The 22,256-nt window shown below is 43.7% G+C and overlaps 2 protein-coding genes across 6 annotated transcripts; one reads left to right on the top strand and one right to left on the bottom strand.

The window, feature by feature from the left end:
* Positions 1-46: 46 nt before the first annotated feature.
* npl (N-acetylneuraminate pyruvate lyase (dihydrodipicolinate synthase)) lies at positions 47-6,712 on the bottom strand. Of its 2 annotated transcripts, XM_010871799.3 has the most exons (12): positions 6,432-6,711; positions 6,016-6,088; positions 5,812-5,885; positions 5,586-5,673; positions 5,405-5,462; positions 5,215-5,290; positions 4,972-5,064; positions 4,734-4,879; positions 4,550-4,596; positions 1,188-1,272; positions 1,047-1,086; positions 47-949 (listed from the first exon to the last, which is right to left on the bottom strand). In XM_010871799.3, the coding sequence occupies exons 2-12, from the start codon at positions 6,084-6,086 to the stop codon at positions 804-806; spliced, it is 924 nt and encodes a 307-aa protein (XP_010870101.2). In that variant the 5' UTR covers positions 6,087-6,088; positions 6,432-6,711; the 3' UTR covers positions 47-803. The 2 variants fall into 2 exon arrangements, with proteins under 2 accessions (XP_010870101.2, XP_010870102.2); XM_010871800.3 differs by lacking the exons at positions 5,812-5,885; positions 6,016-6,088 and having other exon boundaries at positions 6,432-6,712.
* Positions 6,713-7,005: 293 nt separating this feature from the next.
* On the top strand, positions 7,006-22,213 carry edem3 (ER degradation enhancer, mannosidase alpha-like 3). 4 transcript variants are annotated; one of them, XR_003782032.2, is made up of 21 exons: positions 7,006-8,430; positions 8,531-8,576; positions 9,365-9,465; positions 9,608-9,647; positions 9,760-9,872; positions 10,443-10,596; positions 12,188-12,322; positions 12,752-12,857; positions 13,055-13,152; positions 13,285-13,410; positions 13,506-13,589; positions 13,669-13,752; positions 17,453-17,577; positions 17,784-18,000; positions 18,117-18,262; positions 18,392-18,536; positions 19,019-19,210; positions 19,507-19,672; positions 19,975-20,160; positions 20,440-20,559; positions 20,959-20,989. XR_003782032.2 is itself a non-coding variant. In XM_010871796.5 (21 exons), the coding sequence occupies exons 1-21, from the start codon at positions 8,312-8,314 to the stop codon at positions 21,240-21,242; spliced, it is 2,682 nt and encodes an 893-aa protein (XP_010870098.1). In that variant the 5' UTR covers positions 7,006-8,311; the 3' UTR covers positions 21,243-22,213. The 4 variants fall into 4 exon arrangements, 3 of the variants coding, with proteins under 3 accessions (XP_010870098.1, XP_010870097.1, XP_010870099.1); XM_010871796.5 differs by having other exon boundaries at positions 20,512-20,526; positions 20,959-22,213; XM_010871795.5 differs by having other exon boundaries at positions 20,512-20,559; positions 20,959-22,213.
* The last annotated feature ends 43 nt before the right edge of the window (positions 22,214-22,256 follow it).

The raw sequence follows: 22,256 nt of genomic DNA, 5'->3' as shown, positions 1-22,256 counted from the left end.
CTGCAGAGCCATAAAAGTCAAAGAAGGAGACACATGAACATTGGAGAATGATCAGAGAACATTTATAGATGCTAGTATTCCAAAACAAGTAAAAACAGTGGATATTTTTCATCCATATGTACTAAGGCTGTGTTTACAAAAATGATTCAAGTTTTGTTTATAGGTCCCTTTTACTCCCACAAGTGTATCTATGCTGTAATAAACTGAAATCAAAGGCTATTTTTAATACATTATCCAGGCCAAAATACTGGAAAGAGTTCATTTCACACTTTAAGACCAATTTAACATAGCCTGAGTAAATCAAAACTGCAGTATATGTTATACACAATCTAATACAGTATGAAATGTAATGGTCACAGAAACATGTGTTTTTCTGGTAAACAACAAGGATGAAAAGAAAACAAACAATGAAGATAACAGTCCCTCTGTAACTGTAGCCAATCTGTACAATCCAGTCTAATGGTTCCCTTAGAATCACTATTCTCATGACACTCTGAATCTTGGACAGTTCTATTCTTAGAAACTTGTGATGTTTTTAGGCATTTCGGACTGCTTGGAATGCTCTTTGCATCTTTTTAATATTTGTGCCGGCAATAGTCAGTGAAATCAAACTTTAAGCAGGTATCTTTACATATTTAAATTTCAGTTTGTAAACCGTTATTACATTCGGTATATAGATTGTTATTAAGCTATTCGCATTCCTTGATCTTCCTCTCGATTATTAAGGCACAGTTCCTGCATTAGTGTTTTTACTGACTCTAAAACTCCCAGACAGACTACAAAGTGAAGCCCCGGAGCTGCTGTCATTGCACACCCAGGACCTGTTTGAGTTTCCGTGCAATGGAGACCGCCTTGGACTGGGGGCAGGGTAGCAGGGGCAGGCGCGGAGGGCCCAGAACCAGTCCTGACACTTCACTCATCAGCTGCTTATTGACAGCCAAGTCAAACCCTGCACAAAAACACATCACAGCATGTCAGCACTGACTCAATCTCAATGATGACAAAGCGGGAATGGCACAGTTTGTGGGAAAACATGCTGAACTCACCACAGTCCATTGCATAACAGAGGATATCTTGCACTTGGAACTGCAAAGAGACATCACACAAGGGGAACAATTAGAACGATGTTTGATGTAATAATAATAAAAAAGACTAGGATGCTATGTGAGTTGGGGAAAGAAGTGTACCTGTAAAGTCCTGGCCATAGTGAGGTCCCCTTTATTGAAGGCTGATATGAGTCTGTTCACACTGCTGCCCAGGTAGTTGTATGTGCTGGAACGAAAGGAGTCCTAAATGTTAGATCCCTTGCTCCAAAGGCAGTTGCAGTAAATAAATTAATCTCTGATCATAAACTAGATGTTATTGGTTTATGTGAAATGTGGCTAAAGCCTGATTAATTCACTGCCCTAAATGAGGCCTCTCCTCCTGGCTATACTAGTGATCATATCCCTCGTGCATCCCGAAAAGGAGGGGGTGTTGCTAATATTTATGACAGTAAATATAAATTTACTTTAAAACACATCACTGATTTTCATTCTTTTGAAGTTTTACTCTTGAAAGTTAACCAGGCTGATAAATCGTTTTACAGGCTCCTGGGCCATACACAATGTTACTCAATGAGTTTCCAGAACTCTTGTCTAACCTTGTATTCATGCCAGACAGTATTCACATTTTTGGCGACTTCAATATCCATATGGAAAAGTCCAATGATCCTCTTCAAAAAGCCTTTGAAGCCACAATTGCCTCAATGGGTTTTATCCAACATGTCTCCCATGGTCCCACACTCTGCCACAATCACACCTTAGATTAAGTCCTGCCACGAGAAATAGATATTGTAGATCTAATAATTTTCCCCCAAAATCCTGGAATATCGGATCACTGTCTTATTACATTTACCTTTAAAACAAGAAATCCACTTGCCCCGCAAACAATGAGCTTCAAAAACCGTACTATAAATTCTCGGACTACAAATAGATTTCTTGATATTCTTACTAGATCGCTCATCAACGATAGAGTAAATAAATCTGCAAACGATCAAATTAAGGATCTAAACTCAACACTGCGAAATACTAAAGAAATACACAACAAGAAACTTGATCCCTGGTACACAGACAATACTAGAGCACTCAAGCAGGTCTCCAGAAAATTGGAGCGAAAGTGGCGCTCCACCAAGTTAAGCATTCAGACTAGCCTGGATAGACAGTACACTACCGAAAAGCACTCACATCTGCTCGATCAGCTTATTTCACCCACCTGATTGAGGTGAACAAAAACAATGCAAAATGTATCTTCGATACAGTTGCAAAGTTAACAAAAAAAGCAACTCTCAACAAGTGACGTGGGTCTTCACTTTAGCGGTAATGAATACATGAAATACTTGCTTGAAAAGATCATCACCATTAGAAAACAAATAACTGACTCCTCCTTAAATAGTTATAGTCCCCAAAATCTCAGTTGTCCTGAGAATGTCCTGAACCTCCCTGACCAGGTGTCAATGGGGACACTTGAATTTTTTGATCCCGTATCGCTCGACACATTCACTAAATTTGTAATGAGTTTTAAACCCACAAATTGTCAGCTAGACCCGATTCCAACAAAATTACTTAAGGAGCTATTTCCTGTGCTAGGTCAGCCAATGTTGAACATAATAAATTGTTCCCTTTCCTCCGGATGTGTACCGAACGGAAATGAAGCCTCTTCTGAATAAATCGAATTTGGATCCTGACAGGGCCCAACAGGCAGGAAATTAATCCACCCACATTTTTACTTTATGCTGATGACACAGTTATATATTTAAATGAAGCATGGAGAAGCCGCAAAATTAGCTACTTTGGAAGCATGCGTTTCAGATATTAGGAAGTGGATGACAGAGAACTTCTTGCTTTTAAACTCAAGAAAAACAGAAATGCTCGTTTTAGGACCCAAGAAACAAAGAGCATTGTTAACAGATCTCACTGTGAACCTCGACGGCTGCATGGGTGTATTCCAAAAAACTGTAAGAAACCTTGGCGTTACCCTTGACCCTGACCTCTCCTTTGATTAACATATAAAATATGTCTCAAGAGTTGATTTTTTTCATCTTTTCATCAAAAACTGATGCCGAAAAACGAATCCATGCTTTTGTTACTTCTAGATTATATTACTGCAATGCTCTTCTTTTCGGTTACCCTGACAAATCAATAAATAAACTTCAATGTGCTGCACACAGCTGATAGAATCCTAACTAGAACAAATTTTTTTTGGAACACATTACTCCTGTACTAGCCTCTTTACACTTGCTGCCTGTTAGGGTTAGGGGTGATTTTAAAGTTTCATTGTTAACCTATAAATCAATACATGGACTTGCTCCTACTTATCTCGCTGAAATGATCCAGCCATACATACCTACATGTAACCTTAGATCGCAAGATGCAGGCCTTTTAATTGTACCTAGAATTTCTAAACAAACAGTCGGAGGAGGGGCCTTCTCTCATAGAGCCCCACTACTGTGGAATGATTTGCCAATTAAGGTTAGAAATGCAAACTCAGTGCAAACCTTCAAGTGTCTACTAAAGACTCATCTCTTCAGCATGGTCTATGATTAAGTGTAGTCTGGCCCAGGGGCGTGAAGGTGACCAGAAAGGCTTGTTACTGTCCACCTTTGCTGTCTTGCCAGATGAGCTCTCATCGCCACTGGGATGCCCTCCCTCCAATACCTTTCGGGGGAGGAGTCACTGGCTTGTCATTGTCTCTCTGTTGCGCACTTGTGCAATTGGGCTGTACTCTGCTGGTAATACTCGACCCTCATTCATGGTGGTTGCGGTTGGAGGGTGTCCCTTTGGTTGATGCTTGGCAATGTGGGTGGATTGATTTCCTGCCTGTTGGGCCCTGTCCGGGGCCTCCCCCAGATAGGGCCACAGTATCACTGGACTCATCTGTCTCAGACCCAAGATCCTAAGCTGCTTTCTCCACTATAAATCCTTGTAGATCTTCCCTGTCTCCTGCCGTTTTAAACTTAGGAGGACATAAGGTCCTGGCCCACACCTGAGGAGTACCTGGCTTGAAAGACCCGTTGCTGTCCCTGTCCAAAGTCCTCCTGATTGTGTTGCAGATCAAGATGATACCTGATGATTTCAGCTGCCACCTCCCCCTCCCCATGTTGTCCCTGTCCATCTGGTTATGCTTCTGACCTGGACTAAGTTTAAATCGACCCTGGACTCAGCCCACATGCATTTATTAATTATTACAATTTGTACTCTTAATATGTTCACCTGGCACAGCCAGGAGAGGACGGGTCATCCCACTGAGCCTGGGTCCGCTCTAGGTTTCTTCCTCAATTTCAACCTTCTTAGGAGGTTTTTCCTAGCCACTGAAATTCAACACTACTGTTGTTTGCTCCTTGGGGTTTAAGACTGGTTGTTTTGTAAAAGCCCTTTGTGACAACTGCTGATGTAAAAATGGCTTTTAAATACATTTGATTGATTGATAAAGGGTTAGTGTCTTTCCAATGGGTTTGCTGTACACTGAGAGCATGACTCCAAAAGTGAGAAAAGAGAAGAAAGAGACTAACCTTCCCACTGCACCATTGGCACCCATAGCCAAAGCTCCTAGCAGTTGCTGTTAAAAGGGTAAAACATTCTACATTAGAGAAACAACATACTGAACACATAACCTATCCTAAGAGGAATTACCATCAAAAACACAGGCAAGGAGAAAGATGAACACAGGCAAGGAGGAGAAAATGCAGTGCTAACTTCATCCATGCCGTATAAGAGTGACCAGTGAGACGGGCTGTAGCTGACACACTGGCCAAAGTCCATCAGGTCACTTCCGCTAAACTTCAGGCCCCTGAATGAGGGGATCTCCGCGTCGATCCCCTCCAACACGTCCCTTGATCGCACTGACAGGAGAAAAAAAGTGGCTGAGAATGTACGTCCGTGTAATTTGAACAAGTGATGACTGCATCGTATTAAGTGAACTCAGAACACCCACAGTGGACCCCTGTCATGGCTGGAATGTGATAATAGTAGAAGGGCACCGCAGGGACGACTGCAGCCACTTCCTGGAGGAACATCTTCAGCGCACCTGAGTTCCCGCAAAAGGAAACAGGAATGTAAGGAAACGCACACATGCCAACAGTACGTCCTTTAACAACAATGGAAAGGCCCGGTCAGTCCATAAAGAGAAAACTGACCCAAAACTATCCAATATAACCCAACAATAGAATCCACAGACCTACAGTGGCAGGTTTAAAGAAAGAAGGTGAGATCACTGCTATCCCATCAGCACCGATTTCACCAGCATGCTGTGCCTGCGTGGGGCAGAACAGTAGCGTAACACCTCAATTACAGTGCCAAAAGCCCAGAGCTGTTTTCAGAGAAGATACTAGTAGGAGTGCCAGCAGGTCATGGCAGGGATTACTCACCAGTTCCTGGGAGTCCTTCAGGCTCATGCAGCCTACATGCACTATGACATTTTCTAGCCTGTTCAGACAGAGGATATCCACAGAGAGAAACTTGACAATAAGTCAGAAGGGCTCAATCAAAGACGTATTCCTCCACAAGTACAGTATTGTGACATTTAACAATAACCACCAAAATACTTACTTGTTTTTTGCCTTACTACACCACTCCGCTGCCAGCATCTTCCTTTCTTCCACAGTGAGAGACATGCCTTCTCCGGTCGTGCCGTTGACTGCGGGAGGGGTTGGAGAAATAGACAGACATTACAAACATGTTAGGAAAGTGATAGCACTGTTATGACTTCTCTAGTGGTTGAAGGTCGGCTAAATACCAAAACAGTTGAAGGTCAGCATAAAGACAAAGTTCTTACCAAATATACTCTTAACCCCTTGCTGCTCTAACAGGTAATCAACGTAGGGTCCGATCTCTGCTAGGTTAATTTCACTACAGACAGCGATAAATTGGGAGCAGGAGAGACGAGGTAGGAATAGTCAGCAGCATACAATTACTTTTATAACAAAGTGAACTAAAACTTCAATAAATGCATGTATACAAATCATGACATGTAACCTACCCTTCGGGAGTGAGCGGTGTGAAAGTGGCAGCTATAAGCCCAGTGGCCTTTTTTCCAACAGCCGGAGTCATGTCTGGGTGAGCGAGACAAATTTGCTGAATGTGCATTATTGGTAATTGTTTTCGGTGCATATGTTTAATGAACTATATTACCCTACTCTACAAAGGATTGTCCTAGAATTCCCCACAGCTATGGTTAAGATAATATAATATTTGACTATCTTAGTTAGCCTTTAAACTACGTACATTTTGCAATAATAGCGACTGTTCGGATTATTATACTCCAGCTACATGAACTAACTATGGATCGTAATTGGTTAAGTTCATTCGACAACTTCACTGTACTGTACATCAACACGCAAAGACAACATCACCAGTAAGCTAAGTTAGACATGCAACGCACACAGTACATTGTACCTGTTTAGTTTGTCGCTGCAGAATAGGCAAAATACTTCACGTTTCCTCGAGGTAGAGAGCGGTCACTGTTTTGCCTCAGGTAGTCACTACACCACTCGTAACTCAGTTTGTTTCCACTTCTCAAAAATTAGATGACATAACCACAAAATTTAAGTTGGAGAAAGAAAACTGGCAATCTGATCTTCATTTAAGGCCAGGCATGAAGTTAACAGTGTGGTTAGGATTAGATAAGGTGAGGGTTAAGATTTTTTTTAGAAAGTGACACAAACAGCTCAAGAAAGTCATGTGAGATATGCACCTTTCTCACGTGAGTTCGCTGGCTTGTTGGGGAATGTAGTCAAGACCCAAGACAATGGGCGATTCATTCTGTTTTCTGATAATATGTAAGGAACTAACAAACGTCAACTGTTATGTATATTTTACTCAGATTTAGGAACATATACACAAGTAGTTTTAGTAATTCAAATGTAAGTAATATTGATAATGCTGCCTGACAGAACTACAACATTTTGGGGTTAGGGCGGAGCAGAGGGTGGGATCTAAAGCCTTACAGGATGCGGGTTTTGTTGACGTACTTCCTCTAAACAACATCATCCGCGTTTCCTTGTTAAGAACTAGCTAGTGGCTAAAGATTTATGCTGAGTGATTAAGGCAACAGACGTTTACCAATTATTTTACTGCTTAACTAAACCAGACATTTAGCGGGCTAGAAGCTTGGCTCAACAGCCGAAAAGACGCGGTGCCTTGCTTAGTCTAAAGTCAAGAGTAATTCACATTGTTGTCGGAATGTCGTTGACCGGCCAGGATAGCTAGCTAGCTTCTAAGCTGGCTAGAAGGGAGCAGGCAGGCGGCACAACTGCCTTGACGAAAGAGCTGTCAAGAGGAGGAAATATCAACAGCTACATAGTTAGCTTAGCTATATGACAGAAACGCACTTTTGAGATTTCTCCGCGGATATTCTCGCTGTTCCATGAAAAGACTGATGGTGACTAGTACAAGCTAACCAAATACTGTGTACATCACCTCTCTGGGGGATGTTTAACGTTAGGGTTTCGTTGATTCAGCATCTGTTGTTACTACATGTTGTACTAGCTTCCTAGCCAATTAACAGTTATGTTTACGTTATTACTGTGACAGCCACGACGATATAGAAATGTCCTAATTATTTGGTAGTCTACTCAGAAAGCAAAACAATACTTCAGCTTGCGGGTATAGCTACGCATTTGTGTTTACTAAATAAAAAACACATCAAGTAATTGTTAAGGGACATCTTGTTTTGATATCGTCATTCTTAGTAGAAATAGTAGTGTGAAAGACAACGAGCATTAGCGGTACTGTAAGCTTATGTAAATCCTGACTTGCAGCTATTGAAGCTTTGCCAACGTGTCACAAGTTGCAGTACTAGATCCGGGTGCCGTGTGTGTCAAGAGTGGTTGTGAAGCAAAAAGGTGTGACCAGCAGGTGAATAAGCATCTGAGACCTTGAGACTGAGTTATAGAAAGTAATTGGCAGTTCGATAAGACGGATCGCGGATATCATTTTCTATCATAGCTACGGCATTTTTGAAAACTTTCAAAAGGATACCTTGTTTACTTTGTTTAGTTACCATAGGTGGTGTATAAATGGGCATCAGTAAGGTGATTATTAACTTTGTTGTAGGCCTAATAAACAGCCCAATGTGGTGCTTGGATGTGGAAACATTCAATAACCAATGGACCAGACAGAAACTTGGCCTTAAATCTCCCATAGTTCAGAATATGTACACATGAGATCGCAGTGTGTTCATCGGTAAGAGAATACTGCTGGTGTGTAGACTTTTATAATTGGGATGATAGGTTACAGGTGTAATTGACTGAGAGGGCTAGGTTGTAGCTTTGTGGATGATGTTGTGGTTTCGCCCTGCAACTATGTCTACCCTATTGTTGCCTTTGCTGCTATTGCTGAGCATTGTATTCATGCTGGGACAATGTATGTCACGAGAAGAGAAGGTCAAGCTAAGGTAAGTTAGATGTCTGATCCTGGGCTGAATGTGTGACCAGTTCAGACTGAGCTAAAGGGGAAGACTTAGCTTACTTGTGCTTTCTTTGTGTACCCTCAAGGAACCAAGTAGTTGAGATGTTCGACCATGCTTATTCAAATTATATGGTAAGTCTTCCTCTTTACATAACTGAGGTTGGTTTACTACAATTAAAAAATGCCAAGCATTTAAATGTTGAAATTTACTGTATTCCCTCACCACTGTACGTCACTCTGAATTACCTAAATATATTTGTCTAAAGAACTGCTCTGTTCCCATCATTTAAATTGGTTTTCCGCCTAAATTTGGGTCATTGAGCCTCTAAGCTAATGCCTGATGGCTTCTTTTGCAGCACTGTTCATCTTCTTTCATGAACTCTGAGATGGGCAACTGATATACTGACGTTCTTCATCAAAACCCTGACAATACACCTAATGCTTAGATTTTTTTCTTCCTTAATTGAGTGAGTAGGACTGGCCTAGATGTTAGTAATTTATCTCTGCTATTGATTAAGTGGGCAGTCAGTCCCAAAGAACAGGTCCTCTCCTTGTTAATGTCCTCATTTCGCTTCTAGTTGGACTGTTTTGTACAGGGTCAAGTTCTGTCACAGGGTGACTAACACTGTAGCTTCTAGAGAGAGGGAGTATTGGGTCGAATTTTTATATATATATATAAAAAATAATAATTCTAAAGCAAAAGGTCTTCGCCTAACCCCCATTAACTGTTCTGTTAATGCTAATGCGATGTAGCCCTGACCGAATGCAGATTGCGTGGCAATTGATTTTAGGCGTGGCAGTGTTTTCTCCCCCCAAGGAAACTGGTTTACCTAAGCCTAGTGTATGTCGATGAGATGTTAATCCGTTTTGTCTGTTATACTGTATATCCATGATTTACTACCATTGGTTGTGTCCTCCAGGACCATGCATACCCAGCGGATGAGCTGATGCCTTTGACGTGTCGTGGAAGGGTGCGTGGGCTAGAGCCCAGTCGAGGAGACGTGGATGACGCACTGGGGAAGTGAGTGCATGTCTGTCTCTAGGTTTGAGTAGGATGTAGTGACAGGAGATTCAGGTCTGTTGCAACCGGAGTATCTGGGGTTATGTCTTGTTGCCATAAGGGACTGACAGTATGATTGTTTTGTCTCTATCTGCGTGCTAAGGTTCTCTCTCACCCTCATCGACACCCTGGACACTCTAGTGGTGAGTGTCATCGTTAGTTTGCCTTACTGACTTCTTTGGGTGGATTTGTTTACTTTATTTGCATAGGGAGGTTTCTTTCTTTTCTTATATTGTTTCCTGCATGTACCTCCAGCTCTTAAACAAGACAACCGAGTTTGAAGCCGCGGTGAGAAGAGTGTTGCGAGATGTGCGACTGGACAATGACATTGTGGTGTCTGTCTTTGAGACCAACATCCGTGTGCTGGGGTAAGAATCAACATTAATCTAGTCATGTAAAAAAAGAAGAGAAATGCTATAATACTTTTGGAAAAATCGGTTCGTCTATGGGTGGGGTTGTAAAACAAAATACACGTTGTTGCTGAGTGGGGACTGCAAATTTACACTGTTAATCTCACTACTTAACATTGTAGCAAAGTGGCATTTCTTCAGTGTTGTCACATGAAAAGATTTAATCAATTATTTGAAAAGATGTGAGGGGTGTACTCACTTTTGTGAGATACTGCATATTTGTCATTTTGTCTTAATCGCTTTGTCAAACATGTCCGAGATATATAACGGGCAAGTACAAATATTACATATAGAATATTTAAATAAATTAATGTTGCCTACTCCGAGTGCCATAGTATTGCCAAGTTTTCTCAGAAGTAACGGATCATTAGAAAAAAATGTGGCCTAGCAATCTCATTCAACCCACCCACATCCATAAATAATTGAATGACCCTGAACCGGCCTGCCAGGCAGATATAACCATGAGGCCTAGGGGTTGTGAGTCGTCTTGCTCATCGCTTGTGTCTACGTGTGTTTGTCTGGTTCCAGAGGGCTGCTCGGGGGCCACTCCATGGCTGTCATGCTGAAGGATGGGGGGCATCACATGCAGTGGTACCAAGATGAGCTGCTCCACATGGCCAAAGACCTCGGTCTCAGACTCCTGCCAGCCTTCAACACCAGCAGTGGCCTACCCTTTCCCAGGGTGAGCCTTTCGATTTGACCATTTTGAGACACCTGTAGAAGTATCTACACATACTAATAAGTTTGAGATGGCAGCGTTTAGCAAGTGTTAGGTAAAATGATGGCATCCAGTAGGGAGCACGAGTAAAGCAGCCTTCTCAGATCTGCTGAGTTGAACATTTTGCGGAACGCGAATGTATGCCCGCTTCCCTGCAGTTTCTTGCTTTGTTTTCACTCGTAAAATTGCTGCGCCATCGTTTCTGCTACTACCAGTGTTCTGGGTGTCAGTAAAACAAACTGCTGGGCAGAGTACAGTGTCAAACTCTCCCTGGCTTCATCTGGTGCCCAGAGGTGTTTTCTGGGTCCTTTTTATCCTCCCCCTGCTAAGGCCTGATGGGGGCAGGTATACCTTGTCAAAGGATGGCAGCCAAGCTGCTTTCAAAGTCAGCCGCTGGGCTGCGTTCAAGGGCTCTGTTTTTGCAGCTCTAGGCCAGGAGGCTCTCTCCGGGGCGTTGGCCCAACGCTGATACAGGAGAGGATGCTTGTGCTGCACTAGCTAATGTTACACTGCATCAATGCTGATTTGGAATCTGACAAAATGATGACGAGAGGTTTTCAGTTATTGTCCTTCCCGAGATTTTGTGTTTCCATGCCACAGCGATGCACTTTAGACCGAATCTTCATCAGCACCCTATGTGGCTGTTACTCCCCTTTTCTGCTGTAAAACCAACATTCTGGACAATGTTGGGACGATTGTGCAACCCATGACGAGCTGTTTACACACAGAGACGGGTTAAAACAAACATCTGTTTGTCCCATTGCTAGTTCTTTTGCCGTCCTTGACTTTTCTCTTAAACAAACCGATTGCCTGCCCCTGGGGCAGAACATGCTCTGATTTCTGCCCCATTCGTTGACTCACCTGCAGGTTCAGTGCACGTTGCAGCGTGGAAAAACCCCAGTATGGCAGAGAGAGTGTCGTTCTCATAATACTTCACACTATGTTACTCTAGATTTTATTTGGATGTTTGTAGATTAGTCAGCCTGCTAAGGGAGTCCCTTGGAGCTCCGCGTCCTCCGCTGCCTCCTCCTCCCTGACGTCCTACCTCAGCGCTACCTTGTCAGAAAATCTAAGATCTCCTCTGTTCGTGCAAAACCATTTTTGTTTTGTTGCTGAAGAGCGTCCAATTACCGAGAATGATTAAGTCCATTGCCTTACAGTTCCCACTGAGGCAGATTGCGATCAGCATTAATATTAGGCAGAAAAGGGTGTTTGCCTATGAAATAAGCAGTGTGTGGGTGTCGCATAGTGTTTGGAGCCAGATAGCCTGTTTTGCCCAAGGTCTGGTGTCTGGTAGTCTCGCCTAGTCACAGGGAGGGTTCTGCTGCTGCATGGAAGTGCTACACATAAAAGGATTCACAGTTGCCAGGTCTGACATTATGATCGCATAATGGGTTTTATGCTCAAGCACTTTGAATGCAGTCGTCATAGTTTTCCGAGGCAGTGTTGTCTTTGGCTGTATATATCTTTATAAACCAGGTCTTAGGACCCAGCTGTGACAGCGGGTGTTGGTTTGTGACAGCCATACAAAGTAATGTGTTTCCACTTCCAACAGGTGAACTTGAAGTATGGCGTCAGGGGTCCTCTGTCTCGGACAGGCACAGAGACGGATACCTGCACAGCTTGTGCTGGCACCATTATCCTGGAGTTTGCTGCTTTGAGTCGCTTCACTGGGGACCCAGTGTTTGAGGTAAAGAACAGGAACATAAACGTGACATATAGAGCAGTGCATCCCCCTTATTTAGCTTTGGCCCTGATGCTCATTCTGATCTGATGGGGGTTAGACATTTTTAGATATTGTCATACAAAGCCCCAATTGTTTGGTGGGTCTACCTTCTAGAGCCCACCCCCTTACCCAGATGAAACCTAACTGGCTTATTACAGCCACATTAACAGCACATACGCAAATTATACTACATACACTCAGTATAAAAATACAGAATCACAAACACATTTTGGACGGGGCTGGGCCTTTAAACGCTGAGGCCTTGGTGCCAACGTGTTCGTAGCATTATATTTCAACAGCAGCGTTACTTCACATTAAAGGGTCCCATCAGCTTGTTCACTGCTTGAGATCCCAGTGTGTAGGAATGGTATTGACTCTGGTTATCATACACAGGTCCATGCACGAAGAGCACTCGACTTCCTTTGGGAGAAGAGACAGAGGAACAGCAACCTGGTGGGAACAACCATTAACATCCACTCCGGAGAGTGGGTCCGCAGGGGTAAGACAGAGAGCCTGTCGCAGGCCTTAACTACTGTCTGCTTACTTATAGGTCTCCCTAGGTGTCGAGAAGAACAGTGGGGTAGAAGTAAACGGGCGAGTGGGTTGACTGTTGATTTACTGTGCCTTCAGTACTGATTGTAATCAGCCAGGAGAGTTTGAGGTGTGAAACGGTACAATGCTGTTGTATTATTCCAGACAGCGGCGTGGGAGCAGGGATCGACTCATATTATGAGTACCTTCTGAAGGCCTACATTCTCCTGGGGGATGACCTCTTTCTGCAGCGCTTCAACATTGTAAGTGGCGTTGCCCTGTAACTCAAACTCAGCCAGGATCATGTAATGTCAATAACAGGAGGAAAAACGTGAAATTCAAAGTATGCTCGGGATGACATTCCTCCTCAGCTTGTTATATTTTGTAATTTCCAGCACTATGCATCTATAATGAAGTACATCAGCCAGCCTCCTCTCCTGCTAGATGTTCACATCCACAAGCCACTTTTGCCTGCCCGCACCTGGATGGACTCCCTCCTGGCCTTCTTCCCCGGGCTGCAGGTACGACACAGCGGGTTTTAGTATGTGGAGATGATGCGGAGGTTGAGGGATACACTTTGTGACTTTCTACATAACCTTGTTAATTAATCTCCTAGGTGTTGAAGGGAGATATTCGGCCAGCCATTGAAACTCATGAGATGCTGTATCAAGTCACTAAGAAACACAACTTCCTCCCAGAAGTAAGCTGTCTCTCATGCTCACACGGATTCTCTCTGTTTAGGCTGGAATATCTGTCTGTAATATTTGTCTAATTCACAGGCGTTCACTACGGATTTCAGGGTGCACTGGGCTCAGCATCCACTGAGACCCGAGTTTGCAGAGAGCACCTACTTCCTGTTCAAGGTGAGGAATGTGGAGACATGCTGTTTAGAGGAAAACATACTATATCTCACCGCATGTAGTTGACTGGCCATTGTTTGGTTGTAAAGCTCTTATTAGACCATGATTACATTTTTTTCTTCAAGAGGTCAAATATTCTATGTTAGCTTCTGGGACACCTGTCTGATCTGCGACTGAAGACGCCTTTCACATCAGGAGTAAAATGTGGCTTACCCAATCACACTTTACACTATGGGTTGACATTCATTTGTAAATGGACTGCCACTTCGGGTGTCCCCTGTGTATTGGTAGAAGGGTAACCATACAAAATCCAATGTTGGGTATCTCTTTAAGGCACGGTAAAGTTAATAGTGATTCTGTAGGTGATCAGTTAAACCATCGAAACACATCGAAGATACAGTCTTTGGAAATCTGCTCAACAAACAATGAATTTCTATAATGGGAGACCTGAGGATGGAGCGACCGAAAAAGTAAGGGTAGCATGGCGGTGCCTAGAAGTGTGGTCGTACTTTATTTATTAAAGTATTTCCTGTAAATGTATTAGTAATAGTAAACCATCTTTGACCTGTCTAAGTATGATGGGCAACCTGATGAGAGCAACTAATGTAAAATGTAGCGTTGTGGAACATGAACCAACTTCAGCTGCTTGTATTGGTTCATTTTGGTTCAGCTGCTTGTATTGTTCAGCTGTTCTAACTTTAAACATTTGTACATGCTTCTGAATGATTACTGGGGTAGAACATCAAGGTTTATTGCAAATTACATCTCAATTTTGTACATTGACAAACATAATACTTTTTTGTTAATAGTTGGACATGAAGAAAGCAAGTGTCATTTGATAGGCAAAAAAAAAAACAATTTACAGGACACTGAAAACAGAGTTAGAATGTTCTGGGCATAACAGGTTTCTTAGGCAACGGTGTAGGCGGCTCTGGTGTGCAGATGGTGAACTCGTCATACAAGTACAGAATGAGATAAGGGCAATTTCATGATAACGGAATTACTGAGCATAGTTTAATGTGGAGAAATTCCGTACGATAAAGTATGGTAGAGACGAGTGCAGAACTGTAGACCTGCTGATTACAGTGGGCCTGAGGTCATAGAGCCATGGTTAGGCAAATAATGGCAGATATCTGCTCTAGCGTTCAAACAGGTGTTAAATTCTGGAACATATTACGCCTTCTGTCGCCCTCTATGATGCTCACCAACTGGGTAGAACACTTTTTAAAAGGGAATGTGGTCAGGTCGCAGTTAAAGCAATACATGTCTTCAGTTCAACACTGACTTATTACGTAAAGATCTTCCCCAATGTTTTCATGAACTTCCCATAAATCTTTGGTTTCATTTCATACACTGTAAACCATAGGCCTAAGTCCTTTAGATTTTAAATTTGGTTGACCTACTTTTACTTATCTTCGTTCTTTACAATAATGTAATTGTTTCCGATGGCCCCAATGTTTCCAAAAATAATGAGTTAAGTTGCTTGATGGGCCAAGTTATGACTATCTTAAAACAGTTAAGTTTAAGGTGGTACATTAATGTCACAGAAAGAACTTATGAACAACTGTTTTTTTTTTTTTTTTAGAAAAGACCCATGTTCCTTGAAGAGCTTGCTGGGGTGTTGCAGTGGTCTTTGACTAAGTGGATAATACATTTGAATAGCACACTATCTGTTTTACTGGCCAAACGACGACATGCCTGCCTTCCTATTTTAGGGAAGTTGTCGTATATGTCCAGTGCACCACGCTCAGACTTCTGTCACATCTCGAGCATCACTTCTCATTTGAGTTTGTATTACAGACTCTGCCATAGAAACTGAGTGGCCTTGTGTTGTGATTGTGCCGTTACAATGCACCCTTAACCTTAATACTTTTGACTCACTTAAAATCAACAATCTGCTATCTGATAATCACACCTACTGAATCCCTTATACACAACATGCTGAAAAGTCCAAAGTGAATACTTTCGAGAGCCACTATACATAAGATTGTAATTCTGAGTCAGTGGTACACATGTGGGAAGTGGCCGAACAGCAATGGTTTGAGTAGGAGAACTAACTGGTGTAGCCACATGCAAAGACACTTATGACCCAAAGTGACTTTTGAACTAAATGTAATTTTTGGGTCATTTAAGTTCTACCCTTTCCATTGAGTTTGTATAATTTATTTATCATATGTCTCGTTATAAATCACATTAGGTCAGTTGGGAATAGTCTTACAGTGGCTTTCACAAGGCAAATCCAATAATCCGATTTAATTTTTGGAGTGCATTCAGATGCGTTTTCCGCTACATATTTTCTTAACAGTATGACAAAGAGGCTCATTCTGTTCAGAACAACCCAGAGTATGACTCAATGTCTTCTTTCAACCATTGTGGTCATACATCATTTATTTAGTCATTATTTACTTTGGACAGAGTAGTATTCTCCAGGTGAACCTTATGTCTGTGCTTAGAAAAGGTAATGTTGGTGTTATGTTGGAAAATACTTAAAAACTGAAATACTTTGCTTGCGTATGTATTTGACACCCATTAATTCATATTTGGTAGAGTAATCTATTGCTGCAAACAGTGTTGTACAAAAATAATAATACTTTTATAAGTATGTACCAGTTTTCACAGTGTCTGTGATTTTGTTCAAGGTTGTTCTGGTGGGTTAGATGATACTTGTAATTTTTGCCCAAGCCCACAGACGGGGCCACTAAAGGTCTTTTTGTTCTTGGGCCACTCATGTTGCTTTCGTCTTGGGCTTGGGCATTGTCCTGCTGAAAGGTGAATTTCCTCCCAAGCTATTGTTTTTTTTATTGCACTGAAACAGGTTCTCTTGCAGTAGTCCCCTGTATTTCGTTCAGTTAATTCTTCCTTTAATTTTGTGTATTTTAAGGGAGTTTCTGTGTAATCTGTGTAGCTTCCACAGCAAGGGGGTTGAATAACTAGGCAACCAGCTTTTCTTGTTGACAGTATTTCTGTCATACTGTTAACAAGACAGTATCCTTTTCAGTCACATGGGAAAGACTTGCTCTTCTGTAATTCTTTAAATATTTCTGTAAAGCATGAGCCTACCAATACATATTTTGGAAGAATGGTGTTCCATCCAGTAGAGATCCAGGGACTTCTATGCCAGGGCGTATTGAAGATGTTTTGGCAGCTTGTGGTAGCCTAACACCTTAATGAGACACTAAAGTAATTTCTGCCGGACCCAGTAAGCAGAGCCAGCCAAGAAGAGCGAATGTCTCATGACTGAGTGACTGATTACCCCTTGTTAAATAGCGGAGTGGTTACAGACTACCGAGCAAGAGGTCCCGTGTTCAAGGCTTGTCACAGTCAACAAATTCTGCATTAGGTTTTGTTCAGGTCAGACAAAAACTTTGCTGGCTACAACCTTCAGTATCTACGTTATATTAAGCCTAAAATAAAACTGTTTACGGTTACATTGCAACTATTTCTGGTGGATCTTCGAAGTACACATTCGTGCATGCTTTTTGGGGTAATATAGGCTACATCACAACCCCTTCTGCAGTAAAAGAGTAGGGGTTTCCACGATTCTCTTGTATCAATGTCATTCACGAATGAAAGGAAAATTAACGCAGTGCCATGAGCCGTGATGTTAATGCGTGAGAAACGCTGGGCCCTGACATCCTGTATTGAATGTTACGTTACTGCCCTTACATCTAAATTTAACCTTGGTCCTTTTTGTTCTCTCTAGGCCACCAGAGATCCATATTACCTTGAGGTCGGCCGGACAGTATTGGACAACCTGAACCGCTTTGCCCGGGTCCCCTGCGGCTTTGCTGCCATGAAGGACGTCCGCACAGGGAGCCACGAGGACCGGTGAGATCCCAGAGCCAGGGGAGATTTAATGATGGGCGGTTAACAGAGTTGGAGGTTTTAGTGGCCAAGCAACAATGTGCCCGTCAGGTAGTTAAATCTAAGTGCTTTCTGTGGTGTCAGCTCCCCCCCCCCCCCCCCGGGCCTGCTGACACGAAATTTCACTACTCCTCTCTCTTCCTCTCTCCTTCCTTCCCCTCCTGTCTCAGAATGGATTCCTTCTTCCTGGCGGAGATGTTCAAGTACCTGTTCCTGCTGTTTGCAGAGGAGGAAGATCTTCCTTTTAATGTTGAGGACTATATATTCACCACCGAGGCTCACCTCCTGCCCCTGTCCCTTTCCACTGCCCCTCGCACCCCCACACATCCCGCCAACGCCACAGCACCATCGCTGCCACATCTCTCCACCTCTGTCAGATCTCTTTGGGTGGGTGTAATAGGATCACCGCCTGGGATCAGCTCGAATCCTAATGATACCACTTGAAGTCATATTTACTTAATACAGTTAGTCATGTTTTTTTTCCTCTCGCTGTGTGTCTTAAGTCACAGGAAGAACTGGATGACTCCAACTTTGATTGGACCTGCCCTAACACACGCCTCCTTTTCCCCGACCCCGCCTTCCCACGGAACCTCCGAGACCCAATCAGGAGTGCTGTGGACAAGAGCTGTCCGCGCCCAACAATTCAACGGTAAGAAACCATTTTAATTGTGCCTAAAGTCAAGAATCAAGAATATGAGAGGATGTTGATCTTATTGTACAATATTTTAGCCGAACCATACTGACCATTAACATGTATGACCTCCAACCTCTGGTCCAGCGAGCCAGGGATGGGTGGCCCCCCTCTGAGGGCTCAGGATTTCATGGCCAACAACCCAGAGCACCTGGAGCTGCTGAGAAGGATGGGCGTTACCCTTATACACCTGAAGGATGGCAGAGTTCAGCTGGTCCAACATGCTGCACAGGTACATCAGTCACACCCTCTCTATCTCCTGCTCTTTACCTCTCCCTCAATCTCCTCCATCTCATGCTCTCCTTTCCTCCCCCCATCTCATGCTCTCCTTTCCTCCTTCCATCTCATGCTCTCCTTTCCTCCCTCCATCTCATGCTCTCCTTTCCTCCCTCCATCTCATGCTCTCCTTTCCTCCCTCCATCTCATGCTCTCCTTTCCTCCCTCCATCTCATGCTCTCCTTTCCTCCCTCCATCTCATGCTCTCCTTTCCTCCCTCCATCTCATGCTCTCCTTTCCTCCTTCCATCTCATGCTCTCCTTTCCTCCTTCCATCTCATGCTCTCCTTTCCTCCCTCCATCTCATGCTCTCCTTTCCTCCTTCCATCTCATACTCTCTCTCCCCCTCCCGCCACCTCATGCTCTCTCTCCCCCTCCCGCCATCTCATGCTCTCTCTCCCCCTCCCCTTCACTGTCTTCTCCCTCCATCTGTCTCTAGGCGGTCAGTGCCGTGGCAGCAGAGGATGGGATGCGCTTCATGCAGGAAATGATGGAGCTGTCCAGCCAGCAACAGAAGGAGCAGCTCCCTCCACGCGCTGTCCAGATAGTCTCCCACCCCTTCTTCGGCCGAGTGGTGTTGACTGCTGGCCCAGCACAGTTTGGCACAGACCTTTCCAAGAGCATCACAGGGGTATGTTTCAGTATTCCAATTGCCTGTCTCCTTGTTCATTTTTTCCTTTCTTGCCTCCAGGTGCAATAATTTCCCTGTTCTGTGTTCCAAGAGTTTGAGCATGTTTCCACTTCTCATTTAATTTCCAATGCTTTATTGGCATTTTTCAAGTGTCGCCAAAGCAATACAACCACACAGAATAAAATGACGACACCCACCATGATGATACTTATTATAATAATGATATATTGAATGATAATAAAGAAAAACATATCACAGTACACGGGGCGAACACGCCTCTCTCCTCCTGTCTGCAGGTGCGTGGGTTTGTGACTGTGGCTGAACCTTACAGTGGCTGTGCGGAGCTGGGAAACGCTGCCTTTGTACAGGGCCGCATCGCTCTAATGCAGCGGGGCCAGTGTATGTTTGCTGAGAAGGCCAGACACATCATGAAAGCTGGGGCCATCGGAGGCATCGTCATCGGTGAGGATGACCGGCTGTCACATTATCGCAGGACGAATGAATACAGCGACGTCGCGGAGGCGGCACTAAAACTAGAATTTCATGTTTTCACGACGTTTTAATCGTGGCTTATAAATGTGAGCAATAAGGCACAGGTGGTATATGGCTAATTCAGCACGACAAAGAGTTGTTCTTAGGAAAGATGCTTGGCTGAGTGCCTGGACACAGCATTCAGGATTCAAACCACCTGGTTTGTAAACTGACATATGCCTGTCATAGGACCCTCTGCTGTTCTCTGAAACACGCCTTCTTCTCTTCCTCAGATGACAATGAGGGCAGCAGTAGTGACACTGCTCCCCTCTTCCAGATGGCTGGTGACGGCCGCAACACGGACGATGTCACGTTGCCCCTCCTCTTCCTGTTCTACAAGGAGGGCAACATCCTGTTAGAGGCTCTGAAGGAGTACAGGGAGGTGGAGGTGTTGCTGAGTGACAAGGCCAGAGACAGAGGTGAGATCGATTGACCGAACAGGAAAATGCTACTGGCTGAAATGAAAGTTACGGCAGTTGAGCCGTTCAGAACACTGTTCCTTTTAAGAGTTTTAATCTCATTAGTAACCCGGTAGAATTCTTAAAGATAAAACGGTACTTCAGGGTTCAAATGACTGGGCCTGCAGTCTTAATGGAAGTGCAGTTTGATGTGGCATAAAGGTTACAGCTCCCTTTTCCTTTGTCTTTCTTTCTTTCTCCCCCCCCCCCCCCCCCCCACCCCTCTGTGGTTGGAAACAGTGTAACTTTCCTCTGCTCTCTCTCTCTCTCTCTCTCCCGTTTCTTTTTTTTCTTCCCCTTCACAACGAGCAGCTTCCATATTCAAAGGTAAACCTCTCCCTGGCATCCTGCTGGAGAGCAGTAAGTATCGCCCTCCTTTCTCAGGTTTCGCAGACCCATTTTAGGCCTAGTCCTGGACTATAAAAAAATAATAATATCAAGCTTGAGCTCCATTAGGCTAGATTTTTGACTAGGACGTGTGCGTGTCAGAGCAGCTCAGTGCAGGTTAGTGCTGTTTAAATAGCCGGCTACCTCAGAACTCTCTGAAGCATGGTGCTGTAGGTCTTTGCTGCACATGACTCATCAGTACCATGCTGTTTATAGTCAGCCGCCTCATTTATTTCTGGGAATGGCTGGTGTGGGAGCTTGTGCTAGACATACATATTGAATAGCAAACAGTGTGTATGTTGGGAAGTGGTGTATATATATATATAACGGTGGCTGGAGGCCTGAAAACGAGCTCACCCCACTCTTCTTCAGGTAGCGACACTCAAGAGGAAGAGGACTGTTCAACTGACCAAACTTCACCTGCCCCTGACGCAGCCCTTGACCAGTCACACGTGAGCCCCATGGACGAATCGGCACCTAACAATAAGGCAGTGACTCCTGAAGAGGATGCAGGACCTGCCATTAAGCAGAACCGTGAGCCAGAGATGGAGTCCGCAGAGGACAAGGACTCGAGCAGCAAATCAGTGGAATCCATGATGGCTGATTGGCAGGAGGATTTGGAGGCATTCCAACAGATGGAGAAGGATGAGCTTTGACTGCCTTCACAGCCACTCCCACTCCCACACACACACACACACACACACACACACACACACACACACACACACACACACACACACACACACACTCATTGTAGTCTCTCTCAGCCACAGTACAGAGACTATCCCTCCTAAGGAGAGTCAAGAGGGGAGACATTTTGGAACGGTTACCAGGGTGGAATACAGTTTCTCTCTCTTCACCTGTCTCTAATTTCTCAGGTGTCAACATGCCAGCTGATCCTCTGGCGCTCATCTCCCCGTCGTATCTTTTCAGCCAGTGGCTAACAAAAAAATAGACTCCAGCCCAGATGGCTATCTATTGGCAGATGGGACGTCTCAGCTCTCAACTTACTTTTTTCTGATCTTGTCTTATTTTTCACATATTGTCTTCCTCAAAATGCGTTTCTAAATCACTGACATAGGAGAGCATATTCCAAATGCTGGTTTACTAATAATAATCCACTGACTGACTGAGAAGGTTTTTTTTTTTAACTGTGCTGATTTACTGATAATTTGATGGAACATTTACTATTGTCTTTTCATGGCCTAATTTCTGGGGTCAATAATAAACTACCTGACCTAGAGACTGCAGTGAGTTGCAGTCTATAAAAGGAGAGTGCTGGGCATCACTTGGCACTGGCAATCTCCAGGAATATATGAAGTTATGTGACTGTAAATATGTATTTGTCAGTTAATTACAAAATAGTTTGAAAACAGTGCTGCTTTGCTCAGGTTCTGGTCAGTATGACATACGCCCCTCTGATCCGCATGGGATAAACTTTCCCAAACCATACCCTATGCTCTTGTCATGGGGACGTGTGGGCAGACATTACCATCGGTTGGCCAGCAGAGGGGATCCTTGTCTGAGGCATCTACTGTTCTGGAACTTGCCAGCGGACTGGAAGGACAAGCTAACAAAAAGCCAAAAACGTAATGAACTTTAATAAAATTGCTAAATACATGGAAAACTGTTGTCATTCGTCTCAGGTATTTGGTTCGGTTTTCAGGCTG

This window comes from Esox lucius, chromosome 8 (genome assembly GCF_011004845.1).
Source record: "Esox lucius isolate fEsoLuc1 chromosome 8, fEsoLuc1.pri, whole genome shotgun sequence".
In the NCBI taxonomy this organism is placed as follows: domain Eukaryota; kingdom Metazoa; phylum Chordata; class Actinopteri; order Esociformes; family Esocidae; genus Esox; species Esox lucius.
Note: the sequence above shows the minus strand (reverse complement) of the source record. Positions and strands in the feature narration are given on the sequence as shown.